Genomic DNA, 19,091 nt, shown 5'->3' with positions numbered 1-19,091 from the left:
TACTTGGTTTTTTGTGCAGCACCTTCCACACAAACTGCATCCCCAGGCACTAGGGCTCAACAAAATCAAGAACGAGCATGTAGCTAGGGAGGACCAGGAGTGGGGTGTGAGTGAGGGGCCGGCAAAGGGGAGAAGAGATGTTTTCAGGCCAGATTTTGACCTGGATGGCAAGTCAAAGATACAAGAAAGGAGTTCTGGATGGGAGGAGCTGTAGAGGAGAAGGCTCTTGCACCACAAGTAGCCAGAACCCAGGAGAGAAGAGAGGGGAGGGGTCAGTGCTAGCTAAGGGGAGGGAGAAACAAGGAGATGCATGAGGTCAGCTGGAATCCAGAGCTGGCTCTTGTGGAGGGGGAAGGCAACAGCTGAGACAAGGGAGATGCAGGGACCAGTGAGATGCTGCAGCATGAATGAGTGCAGTGCATATCATCTATCCCACCCTTAACGCTGCGTCCATCACGACCCCAGCAGCGCTCCGGGAACTGAACGGTCAATGTGTTTCAAAGTCACCTTGTGAGTGAAACATGCTCATTCCCCCTCCCAGTCCAAGACGCCTCCCCCAAAAGCCCTTACATAAGAGTCTTGCACAATTAATAGCTCTTCCGGGTGGTGCATTGCTGGAGATGGATTGGACGCGAACTGTTCTCTGCACTCCATGTAACTGTCAGAACAAATCCTGGCCAATGTTAATTGAGGGAGGAAATGGAACTTCATTTCTGCGCCAGGCACCGTTGCTCGCTGTTAAAAAGCAATGAAGAGGCTTTTCCTCATTACGGTCTCCTCACCAATTAGCTCCCCAAAGCAATTCATTTCAAACTGGAGAGAACTCCCCAGTTAGCCCTGGCGTACCCGCCCTCCTGCTTCGTGGGCCCTGAGGTCCCTGCAGAACAGCCCTGGGATTCTCTGAAACGTGGCAGCCTGACCCAGTCCTAGGGTGCGACAAGTCTCTGGCAGATCGTGGGAATGGGTCAAGAAGTAAATAAGGACACTGGCTGTTTGATGATCTGGGTCAGTTCTGCAGCTCGATGCCAGACTACCTTACGGCTAGGTGCTCAGAGGTGCTGGGGGTTTTCAGTCCCACTGAGGTCAGGGAGAGAGAAGGCTCTTGGGGTCTAATCGAAAGGCCATTCAAGTTAACGAGAATCTTAAAACCTTAGTCTCCCTGCCACACAGAACCAAAAGATGATCCCTTCCAGGGCAAATCTGGAGCAGTACTAAGCACCTCGGACTCCGGCTGAACTCTATGAGAGTTGGAAATGCTTCGTACTGCTCAAGGCTTTGGCTCTAGCAGCATGTAACAGCCGCTCTCCCCATCCAAGCTCACTGCTGCTGGCAGGCTGTGGCGTGGGTGTCCATTAACAGGCAGGGAAATGGCCAATACCTGGTTACATAAACTCCTCGTTCATTCCAAGAGAGGGAGGAGGAGGAAAAATAACATGGTACATTTTCCTTGCGCCTTTCATTACAAAGGGTTTGATGGTAACAGCAGCCTACCCCGCAGGGCAGCTTAGAAACCACTCCTGAATCAGAGAAAGGGACCTTGGCTGACAGAAGTGGAGAATGGTCTATTGATGGGGTACAACTGAGCTAAAAGACTGGGTACCCCCCCAATGACAAGGCCACTCTCTGGGCTCTATGAACAATTCTCCTTGTATGGAAGGTTAGTGGAAGCTGGCTCTTCTATGGCGTGTTTCATCCACAGATCCCAAAGCATTGTACAATTAATATTACTCCCATTTTATAAAGGGGAAACTGAGGCCCAGAAAAGTGAAGTGACTTGCCCAAGGCCATTCAGCAAACAAGCAGCCGTGCCAGGAACAGAACCCAGGTTTCAGTACCAATCCAGTGCTCTTTCCACTGGACAATATTGCCTCTCCTATGATAAAAAAAACAAAAAAGAAAGCTTAGATACATGTTATGAACAATATTCTCCATCTTCATTTAATGCACATTTAAGAGAGAAGAAAATACAGTTTCTAATATATGCACCATTTTACAGACAATACCATTTTGACTGACATAATTACCACAGCAGCATTAATACCTCAGGTCATTCACAGGAGGGGCTTCTGAGGGTTTAACACAAGAAGAGAGATTTTCCCTCCGTTGTCTGAAACTAGTGCAATGTAGGCTCAGGTGTAGACAACAAAGTGCAGCCACACAAAGTGCGTGGGGTGTTGGTAGGAGTCAAAGGGGACCAAGGCAGGTCTCATGTGTGAAAGACTTTTGGAAAGAAATTTATTTAGAGGAGGGATTTGAAGGGGCAGAGAGAAAAGTTTGGGACCTGTCAAAAGGGGGCCCGCTAAGCCACACCTCACATCTGCTTCTGTCCAATAAGGCATCAGTTTTCTAGGTTCCAAAACCAGTTCTAGAGCAGCCAGGCGCCCCAGTCTGCTCTCGATGGTGAGTTCTAGACCAGAGGAGGGCCCAGTCTCTGGGTTCCATGGCCAACCCTCGACCAGTCAGGGCCTCTAAGTCTTCCGGTTCCAGCATGAATTCTGGCTCAGCGAGGGCTCCACGTCTCTGGATTCCATCAGCAGCTGCATGATTACACGTGCCTTTTGCAGAGTTATTGGAGTTGCTGATTGAAGGTGAAGCTACTATCTTCCTGGTACGTAGGATGCCTAACATCCATGTGGACGGACCAGCAGACAGTGTCTCTAAAGGCTGGAGATGCAGAGAGGCGCCTCTGGAATCACCGAGTCACCAATGCCTTCCAGGAGATTATTCCACTGATCAAAATCTTCCTCAAGCCCTAATTGGGGAAGAGAGATGACAAAAGGATTACTCCATGATTACTAACTGCTGGCAAGGCTCAGCCACATGCATTACAAGAAAGAGCCTCCTGGCCCCATTAGCTGTGCTAGACAATGGCAGGAGCTGATGAGCATTAGTATGTGTGTGTAGCTCTTCCCACAGACCACGAGGCTAACCTAGCCAAATGCACTTGGCTTTGCCTTGTCAGAGGAAGCTGAGGGACCTGTGCTAAGCCCATTTTACAGGGCACTGTCATAACACAGCAAATAGACGCTGCAGGTGTGGGGTAGTGTTTGATTTTTAATGTACCTCCACCCTCTTCCCCACATCTGGCATTCTTGTGGATTGCCCACACAGCAGGATTCTTCCAGAGGAGAGTCCCTCAGCTGGCAACGTGTTTGGTGTGGCCTAGGCAGTGGGCTTTGCAGACATTCCCGTGAGGTAAGGCAGTATCATTATCGCCATCTGTACATGGGGAAACTGAGGCACGAATAGAGGCGAACTGATTTGCCCCCATTCACAAAGTGAGCAGCTGGTAGAGCCAGCAGGGCTTTGCTTCCAGCCCCATGCCAAGTCCATTCGACCAGGCGGCGTAGCTAAGGTTTTCACAGCACCTTCGCAAAACTCATGGTTTTGCCTTTAAATCTGGCACTAACCATAGAAGAAGGCACTGCCTAACACAGCACAAGACAGGTCACTACACTCCCTCTAGGCTCTTGAGAATCTTGGCCAGCTCTGTGTATAGGGCAGGAAGGAGGCTCTCCCCAGAACACCACGCCCACACGTTGGCTAGCGTGGTCACCACCCAAGAGGGACAGAAATCCTTCTGCAAGCATCGCCTCCTCCAGACAATCAACCCCTCCTGGCCAAGGAGGCGAGAGCCTCAGCTCAGACGTCTGGGTGGACAGAGGGCCCCGCTGCACCATCCCAATGGAAAACATTTTTCTGCCTAGCGCCGTACTCAGATGTTTCTGCAGGAAAGCAAGCGCCGCCCTGTTGGTGATGTCCAAGCCTGCGTAGGGGTCCAGGGTGCCTCTGGTCTGGAACAGTCTGTTCAGGAGATTCCCAGCCAGAAAAGTGAAGTCAGTCTGACTCAGATGCACAGATCCCCTGGAGAAGGGAGAAGGAAACGACTCCTTTGGAGACAGGGATGAAACACTTTCATCAACGACTGGGTCTTGCTAACTTTACAGCCCTGGGCTGGGTCTACACTGGGGTTGGGAATCTCCCACTGGTGGAGACACAGATGCTGCATCAGGAATTACATGACCCTGCTCATAATACAGCTAGACAGCCTGGTGGTAAAAATACCAGTGGCCACGTGAGCTCTGTCTTCACTATGTCACTAATCTCCAGTGCAGTCACTGCTGGGAGATCTCTCAAAACCACCTAGGATAAATCCGGGTCCCATGGGCGCTTTGCCAGTGACTTGAATGGGAACAGGACTTCAGCCCCAGCGTAGACAAGGCCGAAGTAACACAATCCACGGCCCACCCTGACTCATACATCACTCCGTGGTATTTTCCATAGGCCATAGAAATGCACACAACTCTCTGTAAGCACATAAGACAAGATTCATGCCTGAAGAGCTGCCCGTCTAACTGAGACAAACAACCTGCAAATTAAAGGAAAGCCACAGGAGGAAGAGGTCCTGCCGGAGGGGAGATCAGTGTGGGGAAGGTGCTGGTGCTGGAGGTTGAGGAGGAATTTGTAGGAAGGTTTCTTGGGGCAAGAGAAAAGGGAGGCAAAGGGGGTAGCAAAAGGTGGAGAGCTGAACGTGGGAGAAGGGAGAGTCGGAGTGAGGACTGGGCATGGGAGACAGAGGCGAAGGGAACATGAGCTGAGCTGTCAGCAGGAGCATGGCTCTGAAGGTGAGGACAAGGAGTCCAGAGCGGATGCAGGCCAAGGTTGCTGCACACCAGTGGGACAATAAAACTCAACACAGAGTGAGCAGTGTTATGGGATTGTTCGCGCGCTGGTATAATAGTAACCCTTGGCTCATATCCAGCACTTTTCATCTGAAAACGTCAAATCACTTTACAAGGGATAACAAATAGCACTACCCCCATTTTAAAGATGGGAAGACTGAGGCACAGAGCAGGGCCGTGACCTGCCCAAGGTCAATAGCAACCCAGGATGAGCACTCCTGGCTCTCAGGCCATTGCCCTACCACTGCCCAGACACAGCGTGTGGACTTACAGGATGGTTATGATCTTGGTCTGCCTGTTTCTGGAGCTGAGTCTCTTCATTTTGGCGACACTTTCTGCAGTCTGGAATTTCTCCGTGTTGATAAAAAGCACCGGCTTGGTCACCTTGTGGTAGAGATCGTTCTTCAAAGGGAACATCCAGGCATCGAGAGCAACGGCGCAGCTGCAGCAGGACAGAAGACAACAGGTAACTCTGCTGCTACCTAAAGCCTTCTATTCCCATCTGGCCTGTTTCTAGAAATGCATCCCCAGCTCCCAAGCTGGTGGTGAGTCCTTGCTGCAAGTTTTACTGTTTGTTTAAAAGCAGCATCTGTCTGATACTCACCGAAAATGGTCCTCTTTAGAAAGGGCTAGAATTGCGGTTGCTCCTCCGAAAGAGTGGCCCATTACAGCGACTTTAGTCAAATCCACACTCTCCTGCAAGTAGGAGGAAAACTGTAAAGAAGCCAGTCCCCAAACCTCACTGCACAAAGCTCCTGCTGAGGAAGTAGTGACCTCAGGAAAAGCCAGCTTGCTACAGAGACTCTGAGTTGCATTCACCAGGGGAGTAGATGTTCGAGGGAGTAAGGGCGTCTTAGGGGTGACCCATGAAGTTCCACATCTCTCTGAGGCAGGATGCATTATCCCCATTTTACAGATGAGGAAACTGAGGCACAGAGTGGGTAAGTGATTTCCCTAAGGTTACACAGTAAGTCGATGGCACTGCTAGTAACAGAACCCAGTTCTCAGCTCCCAGTCCCATGCTCGTTCCAGACCATGGTGCTTCTCTGATTTGGAACCCTCATTTATCAGCGAGTTCCTGTTATGTTCTGAACTGACACCTTCCCTATTTGAGCAACAGGCTAATCAGCTCAGCCACCCTTGCTACAAGCCCCTGATCTTAGCCACATTCTTTGTCCTAAGGAGCCTGGGGACACAGTATTATCCTAGTTCCACTGTGTCCTGAAAACACACAGATCTCTCCTGCAGCATTTGGTGACACTTCAGGCACTTGTCATGCATGGCGCAGAGGATCAGTGCAGTGCAGCAGGAAATGGTACTCTGATCACAGCAGTGGCCATATTCAGACAGCACAACAGAGACGATGGGTGGAAAATAAAAACACGAAGGGCTTGTCTATGCTTGAAATGCTGCAGTTGCAATTGTAGACAATACCTATGCCAACAGGAGGGGTTCTCCCATCAGCGCAGGTAATCCACTTCCCCAAGGGGCAGTAGCTAGGTTGGTGGGAGGGAGACTTCGTATATCGACCCGAGCGACGAAGCTGCGTCGACCCAACTTTTTCGTGTAGACCAGGCCTTAGAGTATGGCTACGCTTAAAATGCCACAGCAGGATGGGTGTAGAGACTCCACCTCCCCGAGAGAAGGTAGCTAGGTTGATGGAAGAATTCCACTCTCAACCCAGCATTGTCTACACTGGGGGTTAGCCTGGCAGAGCTACGTCTCTCCGGGGTGTGGATTTTTCAAACCCCGGAGAGACGTAGCTACGCCGATGTACGTTTTCAGCATAGACCAGCCCATAGAATGGTACCCAATTCTGCAACAAGGGGCACCACAGTGCAAGTCCCCAAGCAGCAGATGCAGTTAGTATTTACAGGGGGCTCCGTGCGAGGCCCTGGAATGGGAGGCTGAAGGCAAGAGAAGTACTTGATCACTAAAGAATATCTTCTCCTGCCAGTCCAGGAGCAGCACTATTGGGCCCTGGGGGGGGGGGATCAGAGTCTCCTAAAATAGATATAAACAAAATATAAAGGGGTGGGGGGGGGGGAAAGAAGAGGCTAGTGAGAAGAAAGGAAGAAGAAAAAATGGGGAGGAGATGGAAGAGGTGCAGTTAAAGGGGACAAAGAGAAAAGGGAGGAAGGGCGAGGAGAACAAATGAGAGAGCAGAGCTGACAGAGGAGATGAAAAGGAAACGAGGGGGTGGAGTGGTGGGACAGGACAAAAAGGAAAATGAATCAGGGGCTTAAAGGATTCTGGTTCTGCAAGTTCCGCCCCCACACCTCCAATTCCAGGAGCGCAATCTGCAAATTTCACAGAACCAGGCCTGTTCCTGCCAGGGCAATGAAAGGAAGGTGCTGGGTGGAGGAGAGGCGGGTGCTATTGCCTTTATGAGATCAGGTTAAAATCACTGGCCAGTTCTGAAGGCCACCCTGCACGGGTTCCAGTGAATCCCTTCATAATCGGCACGGCCCAAAAATGTCTCTCCGCTGCAACTGAAGAGTTGGCTGGAAATACCTTCAGTGCAGACAGATCAAATCCTTTGTGCAAGACATTGGTGACAGCTTTGCCGCTGCTGATGTCCTGCACCAGCCTGAGCCCTCGCACACACTCGTTTGCTCTTTGATGAACCTGTAACAAAAGTGTCCCTGGTTAATTCAACCCCTTCTTTCCTCCAGGCTGATCAAGCATCAACACAGGAATGATGATAATATAGCATAATAATGTGCTCTCCCACAACGCCCTTTGTCTAAGCACATCACAGTGATTTGCCGAGATTAATAAGTCTCGTTACACCAAGTGAGGTCAGTAAGTATCATACCCCTAGCATGCACACACGGAAAGTGACCTGCACCGCTTTTACCTCTGTGTAACTCCACTGAGCTCAACAGGGTTACTCCTGATTTGTACTGCTTTAACTGAGCAGAAAATCAGCCTGTCAGAGACTTGCCCAAGGCCGCTCGGTGAGTTAGTGGCAGAAACAGAATCCAGGAGTCCCAACTCCAGTTTCAGGCTTTAAACCACACTGCCTTTCTTGGATCACAGCGAATGTGGAGACAAAGAGGAAAATACAGACACTGCAAGAGGTTCCCAAGGGAAATCGCTATAAATGTATTGGAAAAGCTTCTTAAAATCCAGTTAATTTAATACCATGAACTGCTGAAGATAAGCAAAATATTTCCACTATACGAATAAGTAAGGAGGGTAACTCAGAGGACCGATAATGTGTTTTGCTCAGTGGATCCACCATGGCCGAACCTACCAGCCAGAGGCCAATATGAAAGATGGAGACTTTCCCCAAAGAGGTCCAAACGCCTAATGAGAAATCCCATCCCCCCACAACCGGCCCTCCCAGCAGCTGGGAAGATGATCACGGGGATTCCTACTGAGGTGCTGTCCCTGGACCCTGCTCAAGGACTCAATTTTTTGTAATAGCTGCAAAAGATATTCTTAAATAATCTCATGAGGTTTTAACACACTGGGTCACAGTGAAGATCTAGTGGATCACATTGCCATAGATCCCAGTGTGACATCAAAAATACATGCATTGTGCAAAGTCTCTTCCCAAACCGCATTTGCTCCAATTCCTCAGAGAGAGACAAACACCTACAAGAGCTCTATCAAGCATTCTTAAAACTACAATACCCACCTGCTGAAGTGAAAAAACAGATTGACAGAGCCAGAAGAGTACCCAGAAGTCACCTACTATAGGACAGGCCCAACAAAGAAAATAACAGAACACCACTAGCCATCACCTTCAGCCCCCAACTAAAACCTCTCCAGCGCATCATCAAAGATCTACGTCCTATCCTGAAAGATGACCCCTCACTCTCACAGATCTTGGGAGACAGGCCAGTCCTCGCTTACAGACAGCCCCTCAACCTGAAGCAAATACTCACCAGCAACCACACATTACAGAACAAAAACACTAACCCAGGAACCTATCTTTGCAACAAAGCCCCATGCCAGCTCTGTCCACATATCTATTAAAGTGACACCATCATAGGACCTAATCACATCAGCCATGCCATCAGGGGCTCGTTCACCTGCACATCTACCAATGTGATATATGCCATCATGTGCCAGCAATGGCCCTCTGCCATGTACATTGGCCAAACCGGACAGTCTCTACGCAAAAGACTAAATGGACACAAATCTGACATCATTGTAAGAGCAACAAAACTGACCAGAGTCTTTGTCAATTTCACTCTGCCGGTTTGAGCTCCAGCAGCACTGGAGTGGTCTGTCTGCAGACTCAGGAAGAAAGCCCTGCTTTGGGGTCACATGTGGAAGGTGTTCTCCACTTGCAGAAGGGCAAAGAATTTAAACGTGCACATTTAAAGGGCGACCATCAACTTTAAAACAAAATAAAACAAAAATCTGTCTAAGCTTAGTTAAAAACTTGTTGTTACAAGTAAAACCAAAGATTTTTATAACTGAGATGGGGGGTGGGGGAAGCGGGGAGAGACCGAGTGCAAGTTGTTTTCCCCCCAGTTTGTTTATTCTGGACATTGGACATCACAGCTCATAGTTTCCTATGTACAGTCAGCCTGGTGCCCCTGTTTGTGTGGATTTTTCTACAGTGACAAAGGACAGAAAAACATGATTTTAAACCCACAAAAACTGGCAGGGGTCTCAGGGACAGCACTAGAAACCACAATTAATCCCGGTTTTTAAAACCACGCTACATTTCAAGTTGCCATTGTCCTTTTAAACTCAGCAGAAATTGAGAGTTTGGGCCCCTCACTTACCACGGGACTTTCCTACTTGCCTGGGGTGAGCAGGCAACTGGATTTTTTATGCCCTGTCCAAAACAGCAATGGGAGAAATCTCATCAAAAGTTAGAACTCGGAGTGCTGATAAGCACCTGGACGTTTGAAGGCTCATCTGAAGCTTAGCTCAGCCTCTCTAGGCTGCAGAACTGAGCTGGAAACAAGAACAGGTGCCCAAGAGTATTCAGGCAATTTTCTGTTTCCAGTGAGGCAGGAAATACAGCAAAACCAGCCAGGCTGCTGTCTGCCTTGCCCTGAGCTCAGACACAAAGAGGCCTGTAAAAGTGTGAAAGGCAAACGAGTTAACCGAACGGTTCGGCAGCTACAAAACAAGTTCAACTTTAGGTTCAGTTCCAGAAATGGCGAAAGGTCTGGGCAAAGCAAGAAGAGTGAGGTTATCCAAAACCCTGGTGGAATCTCCATCGCTGGAGATATTTAGGAGTAGGTTAGATAAGTGTCGATCTGGGATGGTCTAGACCAGGGATGGGCAAACTATGGCCCGCGGGCCGGATCCGGCCCTTCAGGGCTTTGGATCCGGCCCGCGGGATTACCCCTGGTGGTGCTGCTGCGGCGCTGCTCTCAGAAGCAGCCCCGGGGGGGGGCAGGGCCGCCAGGGCCGCCGCGCACTGCCCCCCCTCCCCCCCAGGGGCCACAGCACTTCTGGGGGTGGGGGGGGGAGGCACAGGCAGGCCTGAGCCTGCCCCTGCCTGGTGTGCGCCACCCACCACCCGGCCACTTTACTTTAGGAGCGCCGGCTGGCTCTCTCTCCCCCCCCCCCCCCCCCCCCCCCCCTCCCCCCTCCTCTGCTCCTCCCTCTCCTCCCACCCTGCCTGCCCTCCTGCCTCTGCTGCCCTTCCCTGCTCTCTGCACACCTGCCCTGCCTGCCCCTGCTGCCCTGCTCTGCCCCCCCCCCCCTGCCCCTCTGCCCTGCCTCTCCCCTCCTGCCCCCTCCCCTCCTCTGCTCTCCTGCCCTGCTCCTCTGCCCTGCTGCCCTCCTCCTGCCCTGCCCTGCACCCCCCCTGCACCCCCACCCCGCCCCCCAAGCCCCCCCCCCCCCCCCCCCCCCCCCCCCCCACCCCCTCCCCCCGCCCTGCCCCCCCTCCCCCCCCCCCCCCCTGCCCCCCTTCTCCTTCCCTCCCTCCCCCTCTGCCCCCCCCCCCCCTCCCCCCACCCCTCCCCCACCCCCCCCCCCCCCCCCTCCCCCCCCCCCCCCCCCCACCCCCCCCTCAACCCAAAAAAGTTCTGGTCTAGACAGTATGTGGCCCTGCCATGAGGGCAGGGGACTGGACTCGACCTCTCGAGGTCCCTTCCAGTCCTAGAATCTATGAATAGCCCTTCCCCCATACTGCCCTGTGCTGTGGCAGGCTTTTCCCACCCTAGAGCAACGGTGTGGTTTGCTCTAGTGGTGGGTAAAAGGCCAGGCAACTTCCTCTCTGGTTCTCTTCCAAAGTGACGTGAACACAGAAAATGTTCATAAAACACAGTGCTCCTCCCTCAGCCGGAGACTGTCAGCAGACTTCACTGCCTCCATTGCTCTGACTTAGCATTCTCAAGCTATTCTTTGCAACCGTGACTGCATTTCTTTTTTTAAATGAAAAAAGAGATTCTGGCATCATCATGTGACACTGGCAACTGAGGCCCTAGGCACATGCCCATCGCGTGTACACTGGCCCGGAATTCAGGTGTGATGGATTTTGCCCCTCCCCAAATTGATTCGGCCTCCTCCATCCCACAAACAGCCTTTCCCTGCCTTCCAGTCATTACCTGTGGGTTTCGATAATGAAATTCCTTCCGCCCTTCTTGGACCCTTCGAAACGGGATCCATTCCTCCTGCAGCGCAGCCTCCAGGGAATCGGACCCCCCAGCCTCTGCCTTGCAAAAGTAAGTTGCACAGGCAGAATGGTCTCTGCGGGAATAACAGGACAGCCAAGTTAAATCACTGAGCAGCAGCCACTACATCGGAAACACGAGGCATGCAAGGGAAAGGGGAATATTTAGCATTCGGTTCAGCTTCTGAATGCCCCCATTTCAAAGAAAAGATCAGAGACTGCACCTGAGTCCTAGGAGGAGAATTCAGATCACAAATCTGCTGAATTAATAATCAACCGGAAAACAAAATATACTAGGGGAGAGAGTGGGTGACCACCAGGAAACAGAGTGCATCATGCTGTTCCAAAGGGGCCGCCACCCACCTGTGCTCCAGCGCCATCACCAGAAAGCCACGGGAGGCCATTTCCGCACAGACAGCCGAGTAGACGGTTCTGAAAACACAAGGATGCAAAGGGAAAGCAGAATGAGGGCTTGATCCTCTGGCTCCCAGAGGTGCTGAGCACCCTCCACCCCCACTAGACTCAGCAGAAATCCAAGGCACTCAGCACCTCCCGGACTTGCTCTGCTCCTACAAAGTTTTGCTGCAAGTCTCCCTGTTGAAGAGAGAGTGAGTCATAATCTGAGCCCAGGCATGGGAGCGAGGGACTCCTGGGTTCTAATCCCGGCTCTGACACTGACTTGATCTCTGGGACTTGGCAAAGCCACAATTGCCCCGTTTTCAAAAGGTGCTGAGCACACACAGCTTCCATTGATTCCAGCGGGAGCTGCAGGCGCTCAGCACTTCTGATCATGGAGGCACAGAGAAGCTTGTGACTTGTTTTCCCCATCCGTAAAGCAGGGAGCATACCACCCAGGGGCGTTGTGAGGATGGGGTAACGTTTGACAAGTGCTTTGAAGATGAAAAATTCCAAGTGCTGTTATTACTAATAAAGCCAGATGCAAGACCACTGTTTGTGTAGCGGCTGAATGCTCGGAAAAGCTGCTTAGCTAGATCTATTAGATTGTGAAACAGTCTCTTATGGGAAGTGGTGGAAGCCCCATTGCTTGAATCATTTAAAACTAGATTGGACAAAGCACTAGGAAATACGCAGCAGGGAACCAGTTTCCACTGCCCAGCAAGAGGTGTGAGATGATCTAATAGGATTTTGCTGCCCCTAGCATCCAAGTTTATATATGCAGTAACTAGGGATGACTTTATACGTCTAGAGGAAGGTACTAAGCTATTGGCATGGTATTAAACATGGATTTACAGCAGACGTCAGTGGCTCTGACAGCCGGGGATCACAGGGTCTCAGCCTACAAGAGCGGAGTTTTTGCTGACAATACCTTTGCATATCCTGGTCTTTGGCTTTTATAAGGATCTGCTGTTGGGGAGGGAGAAGGGTTGTAATGGGACTGGGAGCCTTTCACTTCTAGGTCATCAATTTAAATCCAGCGAAATGGGCCAAAGGGAACTCTCGTCTGCTGGCCATCTAGTGTGAAACAAACTGGTGTGGGCCTCCGGCTAGCTCCTTGTGGGAGGTGTGTCCACACCGCAAAAGCCATCATCACAACTGGCACCAACTGAATCCCACTGTTGGCTGTCCCAGGACAGACACTAAAGATGGAATGGGCCGTAAAAACTAAGCTCTGCTCTTTGCCCTAGAAATGGTCCCTCTAAACCAGAGGTAAGATACTTCGGCCCAGATTCTCCGCTGATGTAAATGGGCAGAGCTCCACTGCAAATGCTGATTTACACCAGCTGAGAATCTGGCCCATTGGCCGAGCAACACGGAGGCAGCTTGCTCTGCCCCTGCTCTGTGCACAGCACTCCAGTCTCCAGAGCTGCAAGCCTGGCATCTTTCATCAGCATTCCAGTCACTTACTAAAACAATGACAAGAGACTTGCTGGGGGGCGGGATCTGGGCGAGTCTCAGCCTGGGAGCCTGATACCTTTTAGCCAATCCCTTGGCAGAAATGACTGAGACGTCCTAACCCCGGACTGTTGGCTTGTGTGCATTTAAACCAGCCCCCTGCTGACACTGCAGCCCTGCCGAAAGTTCTATTAGCATTATAGGAGAGGCAGCCTCACACAGTGAATATGCCGGAGACCCCTCTCCTCTTTCACCCAGGACCGTGGGAAGTGAGGCCGAGACTCTTACCGAAAGGCTCCCAGGCCATGGGAGAATATGATCAGTGGGTACCTGCTGCCACATGCCTTAAAAGGCCCGTTCCATCTCACTGGAACTCTGTAGGACCCTGCGGGAAGAAGTGACAGATGTGAGTGGAGTGAGCCAAGTTGTCACAGGGTTACAGCTCTGACTCCTGCAGTCGCTCTCGTTTGTTCTGGGGTTCTTCAGAATCCTGACCCCCCGTCCAGCCTCGTGTAACCTTCGGTACCCAGGGAACAACAGGAGATTGACTGGGAGGGGAGTGAGCATCTTCCCAAGCCCTCGCAACTTTCTGTACCCAGAGAACATTTCTAAGGCACCCTCCATCCCAAAGCACTTTGTCACCCTGCTAAAATGCAGCTGCCTCTGAGGAACAGGACAGCAGCCAAGCAGTACACAGCCCAGAAGTGACGGGGGAGGGCAATTTTGGATGCCACAGCAAACGTCCACACTAGGGGCTCTACTGTCCACATGGATCTTGCCTTTGGACGTCTCACCGGAAACTCTCTGCAGTCTGCATTTCACCTGCTGCAGAGACCTAGTGTCCCAGGGAGCCTAGTTAGTTCAAACCTGCGGCTGTGGACTCTAAGCCATCCCCTATGGTGTTATATTATCCAGTCCTCTCCCTTTCTTGTGACTAACCTGTAATCATGCTGCCTTATTAGCTTAGAACACAGAACAACCAGCTTCCTCTGACTCTGGAGCTAAGGTGGCAGCAGGAGGCCATTTTCCTATGACCCCACTAATAGCATGCTGTTATAACTGCCTCCAGGCATGCTCCCAGAAGGCAGAGTGTCTGGGGCAGCCCCCCAGGGGCTGAGATCTATCTGAAGCCATCAGTCCTCTCACCGAAAGTCACATTGAGCAGCGGGGTGCACCACTTCAGGTTGATGTATTCGGCCAGCCCATCGCAGTACTCACGGCGTGGGATCCAGAGAGGCTGCTCTGCCCCCTCCTGGGGAAGGCAGGGGTAAAACAACCGGAAGAAAAGCCCCTAAAGAAAAGAAGGAAGGATTATGGCACAAATATCACACGTGTGAAACACCCCATCCCACCTAGATCTGAACAGAGAATGTCACAGATTATAAAACCACTGTGATCTCCAGCATCCACCCTTCACACCCTCAATACAGAGGTCAAACCAGGTGATCCTCATCTAGCATGTGGCTATCTCAGCACCCGGCTCTTTGGCTATATCTTGGCAACGCTGTCAGTGAATTAGGGGGTTTGATTCACACAGCTCCCCGAAGGCCGGAGCCACTCCTCTCCTCACTCTGCCCATGCTACAGGCTGGAGCTGTGTGCACAGAGCCCCCACTGGGCAGAAGGCACATGGAAGAAGGAACAGACGGAATGGAGAGGGGACATACAGGAGGAGTGTGGACAGCAAATGGAGAGAGCGGATCGGAGTAGGTAGGTGGGAAGGAAAAGGAACAAACAATGGGAGGAGAAACCGGGTATTCTTCCTCTCAGGAGTTAGTGTCCCATCCTGTAGAACTGGGACCTAGAACACAGGCCTGCCCATTGACCGTTCTGGTTCTAGGACTCCCCAGACCAGCCAACCCACCCTTCTCTGTGTGCCCTGATCATCTTCTGCCTCCATTACTGCAGCCAGTGGTTCACATCCTTCTCCGGGACGGCTTCCATGTTGCACTTATGCATGGAACAACCTCCCCTGTCGGGTCATCAGGGCAACCCCCATGATTCAAATCCACCCTATTCCATGTTGTTATAGTGAGGCAGTCAAGGCTGAGAAGCTGATTTCTCTAAGTGCTCACAAATCCACGGGTATTTAATCGGGTTACCTTGCCTGCCCTTCCTCAACTCCACTGGACTTGTATTATCAGCAAAGGCAGGGGAGTTTTGTTATATAAAAAATCCTTAACGTTCAGCTGAATCGGACTCAAATTGTGCCCTCGCTGGACTATGTCGCCGGGCGATCTTCTCAATATTGCCTTTGTTCTTCCTCCCTCGGTTGGTTAAACTAATTTGCGTATCTGATCTGAAAATTACACAATAAGCTGTCGAGGAAGAGCCTATGTTGTAATGTAGCTGTACAGCACTGACCCTTGACTGGTGCCTATGGGTGCTACTGTAATACAGATAAACAATAATAATTCACTTCTGTGATACCAACAAGAAGTAAGTTCATTATGGCAATTTAAATACATCTCAAAGCAGCTCCGTCCCCAGGTTTCCCAGCACGTCCTGTCTACTCTGCATCTCAGGCCTTGTTGCACTGGGAAGGGGCCCTGATTCCAGCTGTGGTGCAAACCCCAAGCAGAGACTAGGAAAGCTCCGAATTGCAGCAGCTGAGCTCGCCCTCATCTTCCCCTGTGTTCAAGCCGGGGTTAGCTGGTGCAAATCCTGGCTTCCCTTCTCTGTGCTTGGGCTTTGCACAGATGCTGCTACATCAGTGGCTGGCCAGCGACTGCTGGAACTGGGGCAAATTCTCAATGCATACAAGAATTCAGACGGAGGCAGGGACACTCTTTACTTCCGCACCTTGTACAGCACCAAGCACAGTCATGTTTAGTAAATAATAACTGGAGACATGTGCAGTGTCAGCCTAACTAGTTTTAAGATGCAGCTTGGTCAGTTTACAAAGGGGATGATATGACGGGATTGGCTTCTATAGCAGGAGACGAGACTCAATGACCCAGGAGATCCCTTCCAGTCTCATATTCCTTTGTTCAAGTGTCCAGAGTCAGAGTTCAGTTTAAGGAGAGACCAAGAATCCAGTCGAGTCAGCAGGAAATGTGCAGCTGTAATCATCTTGCTCACATGCCTCCCCCCAGCCAGTCTGCAGAGTGACCATGAGTCACACAGCAGGCAATCTCAAGTACCACCCCCACTGCATTTACAGGGCTTGCTGCAAGATCAGTTCCAGCAAAACAAATAATCAAATAGCTTGAAACACCATTGCCCTCCTACCTGCTGATCCTCTGTTTCACACTGGCGCAACTAATGAGAAGCAAACCCCCGAGCAGCTAGCAGTGCTCATTACTGTACCTTCCGGTTGGGGCCCACCATCACATCCGTGCAGCCCACTTGGTGAGGCCCTTTCCCATGGGGCAGCCTGAGGGACTGCGCTCCCCCCATGCCTTCCTGAGCTGGAGATAGCACCTAGAAAGGGAGAGAGGAGGTTGCAGTGCTAGAGTTGTGTTACCCAATGGCTGGTGAAACAGAGCCAGTTAATCTCACTTCCTTCATCTGTTTCCTGTTGAGCAAAATCCTCAACCAAAGCCTAACCTCCTGGACTTGGAGAGCTGCATAACATTGGCTGGCGATCTTAGCCATCAGGCAGCAAGAGCAGAAGAGTGAACAGGATTTTATCAAGAACCCAGCGTGACCAGGGCAGTGCAAGGAAGCTGGCCTTTTGACTCCCAGAATTATTATGGGCAGCAGAGGCAAAATGAACTAATTGTTCCAGCAGGGCACCGGGAGCCAGGACTCTGGGTTTCAGTCACTGATTCATGGTGTGACGGCAGCTAAATCGTTTTTCTCCATGCTTTACTTCTGGAACGTGCTTCGAGCTCCTCCAATGAAAGGAAATGCAAGTGCAAAGTATTATTATTTGATCCTAGTGCCACAGAGATTAGAGATGGAAAAGACTCCTATCCATCACTGTAGTGTCTAAAGAGCCAGGTTTTGAGAGGCTCCTAAAGTCCTCAAAAGTGTTTAGGAGCTTAACTCGTATTGATTTCCATGGGAGTTGGGCTCCTTTCAGGGTCTGAGCCATGGTGCCTAACTCCCACGGAGCGGAGCACGACTGTTCCCTATTGTGTATTTTCTAGCACTCCATCCAGTCTTCAAGCAAAGGGGCTTTCACCACTTTCCTTCGGAGACTGCTGCACTGTCTTCACAGCTGCTTGTAACAATGGCTAACATTACAGCAGGATTTGACCTGCATCTAGGGCCAGGCAAAGCCCCGCTCTGCACTGATCCCTCTTCACTCAGCCGAGCACAGCTTGTGCATTCTGGTTCTCGGCAGGGCAACAGCTTTTTGTTGGGAGTATTAGCTCAGCTGCCTCTTGACACCGAACTTAGAAAACACTTTACACCAAGCAATGTCCTGCCCTGGCTGCTGTTTATTGTGGCAGTCGCCTCTCGCATGCCTTTTGGAGATTAATCTCACACCACCTGGACATCTGTAACATGCTAGGGACAATGGGGTTCTGGGACTCAGGCTGCCGGAGCTGATCCAGGAGGCAAGGCGTGACAGAGGGGGCTCGCTTTTTTCTTTCTCAATTGAGTGACATTTTCAGATTCTGGGATAGGGGGACCAGACAGCAAATGTGAAAAATTGGGACAGGGGGTGGGGGGTAATAGGAGCCTATCTAAGAAAAATACCCCCAAATCGGGACTGTCCCTATAAAATCAGGACATCTGGTCACCCTATTTTGGGAGCTTTACAAGAACAATACCTGAGTGACAACACTTGATCTTATATAAAACCTTCTGTGCCAGGATCTTAGGGGGCCGACAAAGCCGGGAAATATTATCCCAATAGGACAGGTGGGGAAACTGAGGCACCGAGCAGGACAGTGACTTGCCCAAGATCAGCCAGACCGCTGGAATCGGAACCCGGGCACGGCCACAGGCCACCCCTCAGCCCCGCTTCCTCTCTCTGTCCCACTCTCCCCCCAGTCTCGTGTGCCCTGCCCCACTGGCTGCCCCCCGTCACGCCCCCCCCCACCGGTGTCACCTTCCAGCCAGACCCCTGCCCCCAGCCCGGGCCCCTCTCTCCCCCCACAGCGCCCCCCGCCACAACCGGCCCCACAGGCGGGGGGAAGGAGCTGGCTCTGCCCCCCGGGAGCTCAGCGGAACCAGCAGGGGGCGCGCCCGGCCTGAGAGGGACGGTTCGGAGCGCGGGGGGGGGAGGGGGCTACCAAGGCCACCCAGGCCGGAACTACAGCGCCGCCACCTACCTGGGCTCCCGCCACCCCACGGAAAAAGACGCGGCAGCGCCGCCCGGTGCATCCTGGGACATGTAGTATCATTGCCACGCCCAGTGTGAAGGGTCCCCAAGCTCAGCACTACAACTCCCAGAGCTCCCCGCGGCCGGGACTGTGCGCCCACCTCCCCCAGCACTACAACTCCCAGAGCTCCCCGCGGCCTGGACTGTGCGCCCACGTCCCCAGCACTACAACTCCCAGAGCTCCCCGCGGCCGGGACTGCGCGCCCACCTCCCCCAGCACTACAACTCCCAGAATTCCCCGCGGCCTGGACTGTGCTCCCACGATCCCCAGCACTACAACTCCCAGAGCTCCCCGCGGCCTGGCCTGTGCGCCCACTTCCCCCAGCACTACAACTCCCAGAGCTCCCCGCGGCCGGGACTGTGCTCCCACCTCCCCCAGCACTACAACTCCCAGAGCTCCCAGCGGCCTGGCCTGCCCCTTCCCCCCAGCACTACAACTCCCAGAACTCTCTACTCCAGGGAGTCTCTCTCTTTTAACTACCTCTCATATTATTTCTCCTGGAATCTCTCCAGGGGGCAGGGACAGTGAGTGAATGGGTTAGAGCAGAAGGCTGGGAAATAGGGCATTGGAGGGGAGTATGGAATCCCACTGCCCAGGAATATAGTTCTTAGCTCCAGGGGACTCCTCCTCACCCAACCCACAGGACTACAAACCCCAGAGTTCTCTACGGCATGGAGCC

The 19,091-nt window shown here is 52.0% G+C and overlaps 1 protein-coding gene across 4 annotated transcripts; it reads right to left on the bottom strand.

Moving 5' to 3' along the window:
* Window positions 1-1,739: 1,739 nt before the first annotated feature.
* On the bottom strand, window positions 1,740-18,491 carry PAFAH2 (platelet activating factor acetylhydrolase 2). Of its 4 annotated transcripts, XR_005590760.1 has the most exons (12): window positions 18,362-18,491; window positions 16,443-16,556; window positions 14,281-14,425; window positions 13,423-13,519; window positions 11,644-11,712; window positions 11,216-11,357; window positions 7,197-7,310; window positions 5,287-5,378; window positions 4,954-5,124; window positions 3,716-3,864; window positions 2,042-2,752; window positions 1,740-1,873 (listed from the first exon to the last, which is right to left on the bottom strand). XR_005590760.1 is itself a non-coding variant. In XM_039511308.1 (11 exons), exons 1-11 carry the CDS (start codon window positions 18,431-18,433, stop codon window positions 2,658-2,660), a joined length of 1,260 nt encoding a protein of 419 aa, XP_039367242.1. In that variant the 5' UTR covers window positions 18,434-18,491; the 3' UTR covers window positions 1,919-2,657. The 4 variants fall into 4 exon arrangements, 3 of the variants coding, with proteins under 3 accessions (XP_039367242.1, XP_039367243.1, XP_039367244.1); XM_039511308.1 differs by lacking the exon at window positions 1,740-1,873 and having other exon boundaries at window positions 1,919-2,752; XM_039511309.1 differs by lacking the exons at window positions 1,740-1,873; window positions 18,362-18,491 and adding an exon at window positions 17,858-18,061 and having other exon boundaries at window positions 1,919-2,752.
* Between the last annotated feature and the right edge of the window lie 600 nt (window positions 18,492-19,091).

The sequence above is a fragment of the Mauremys reevesii genome, linkage group 23, assembly GCF_016161935.1.
Source record: "Mauremys reevesii isolate NIE-2019 linkage group 23, ASM1616193v1, whole genome shotgun sequence".
NCBI lineage: Eukaryota > Metazoa > Chordata > Testudines > Geoemydidae > Mauremys > Mauremys reevesii.
This window is presented reverse-complemented; position numbering and strand designations above follow the sequence as displayed.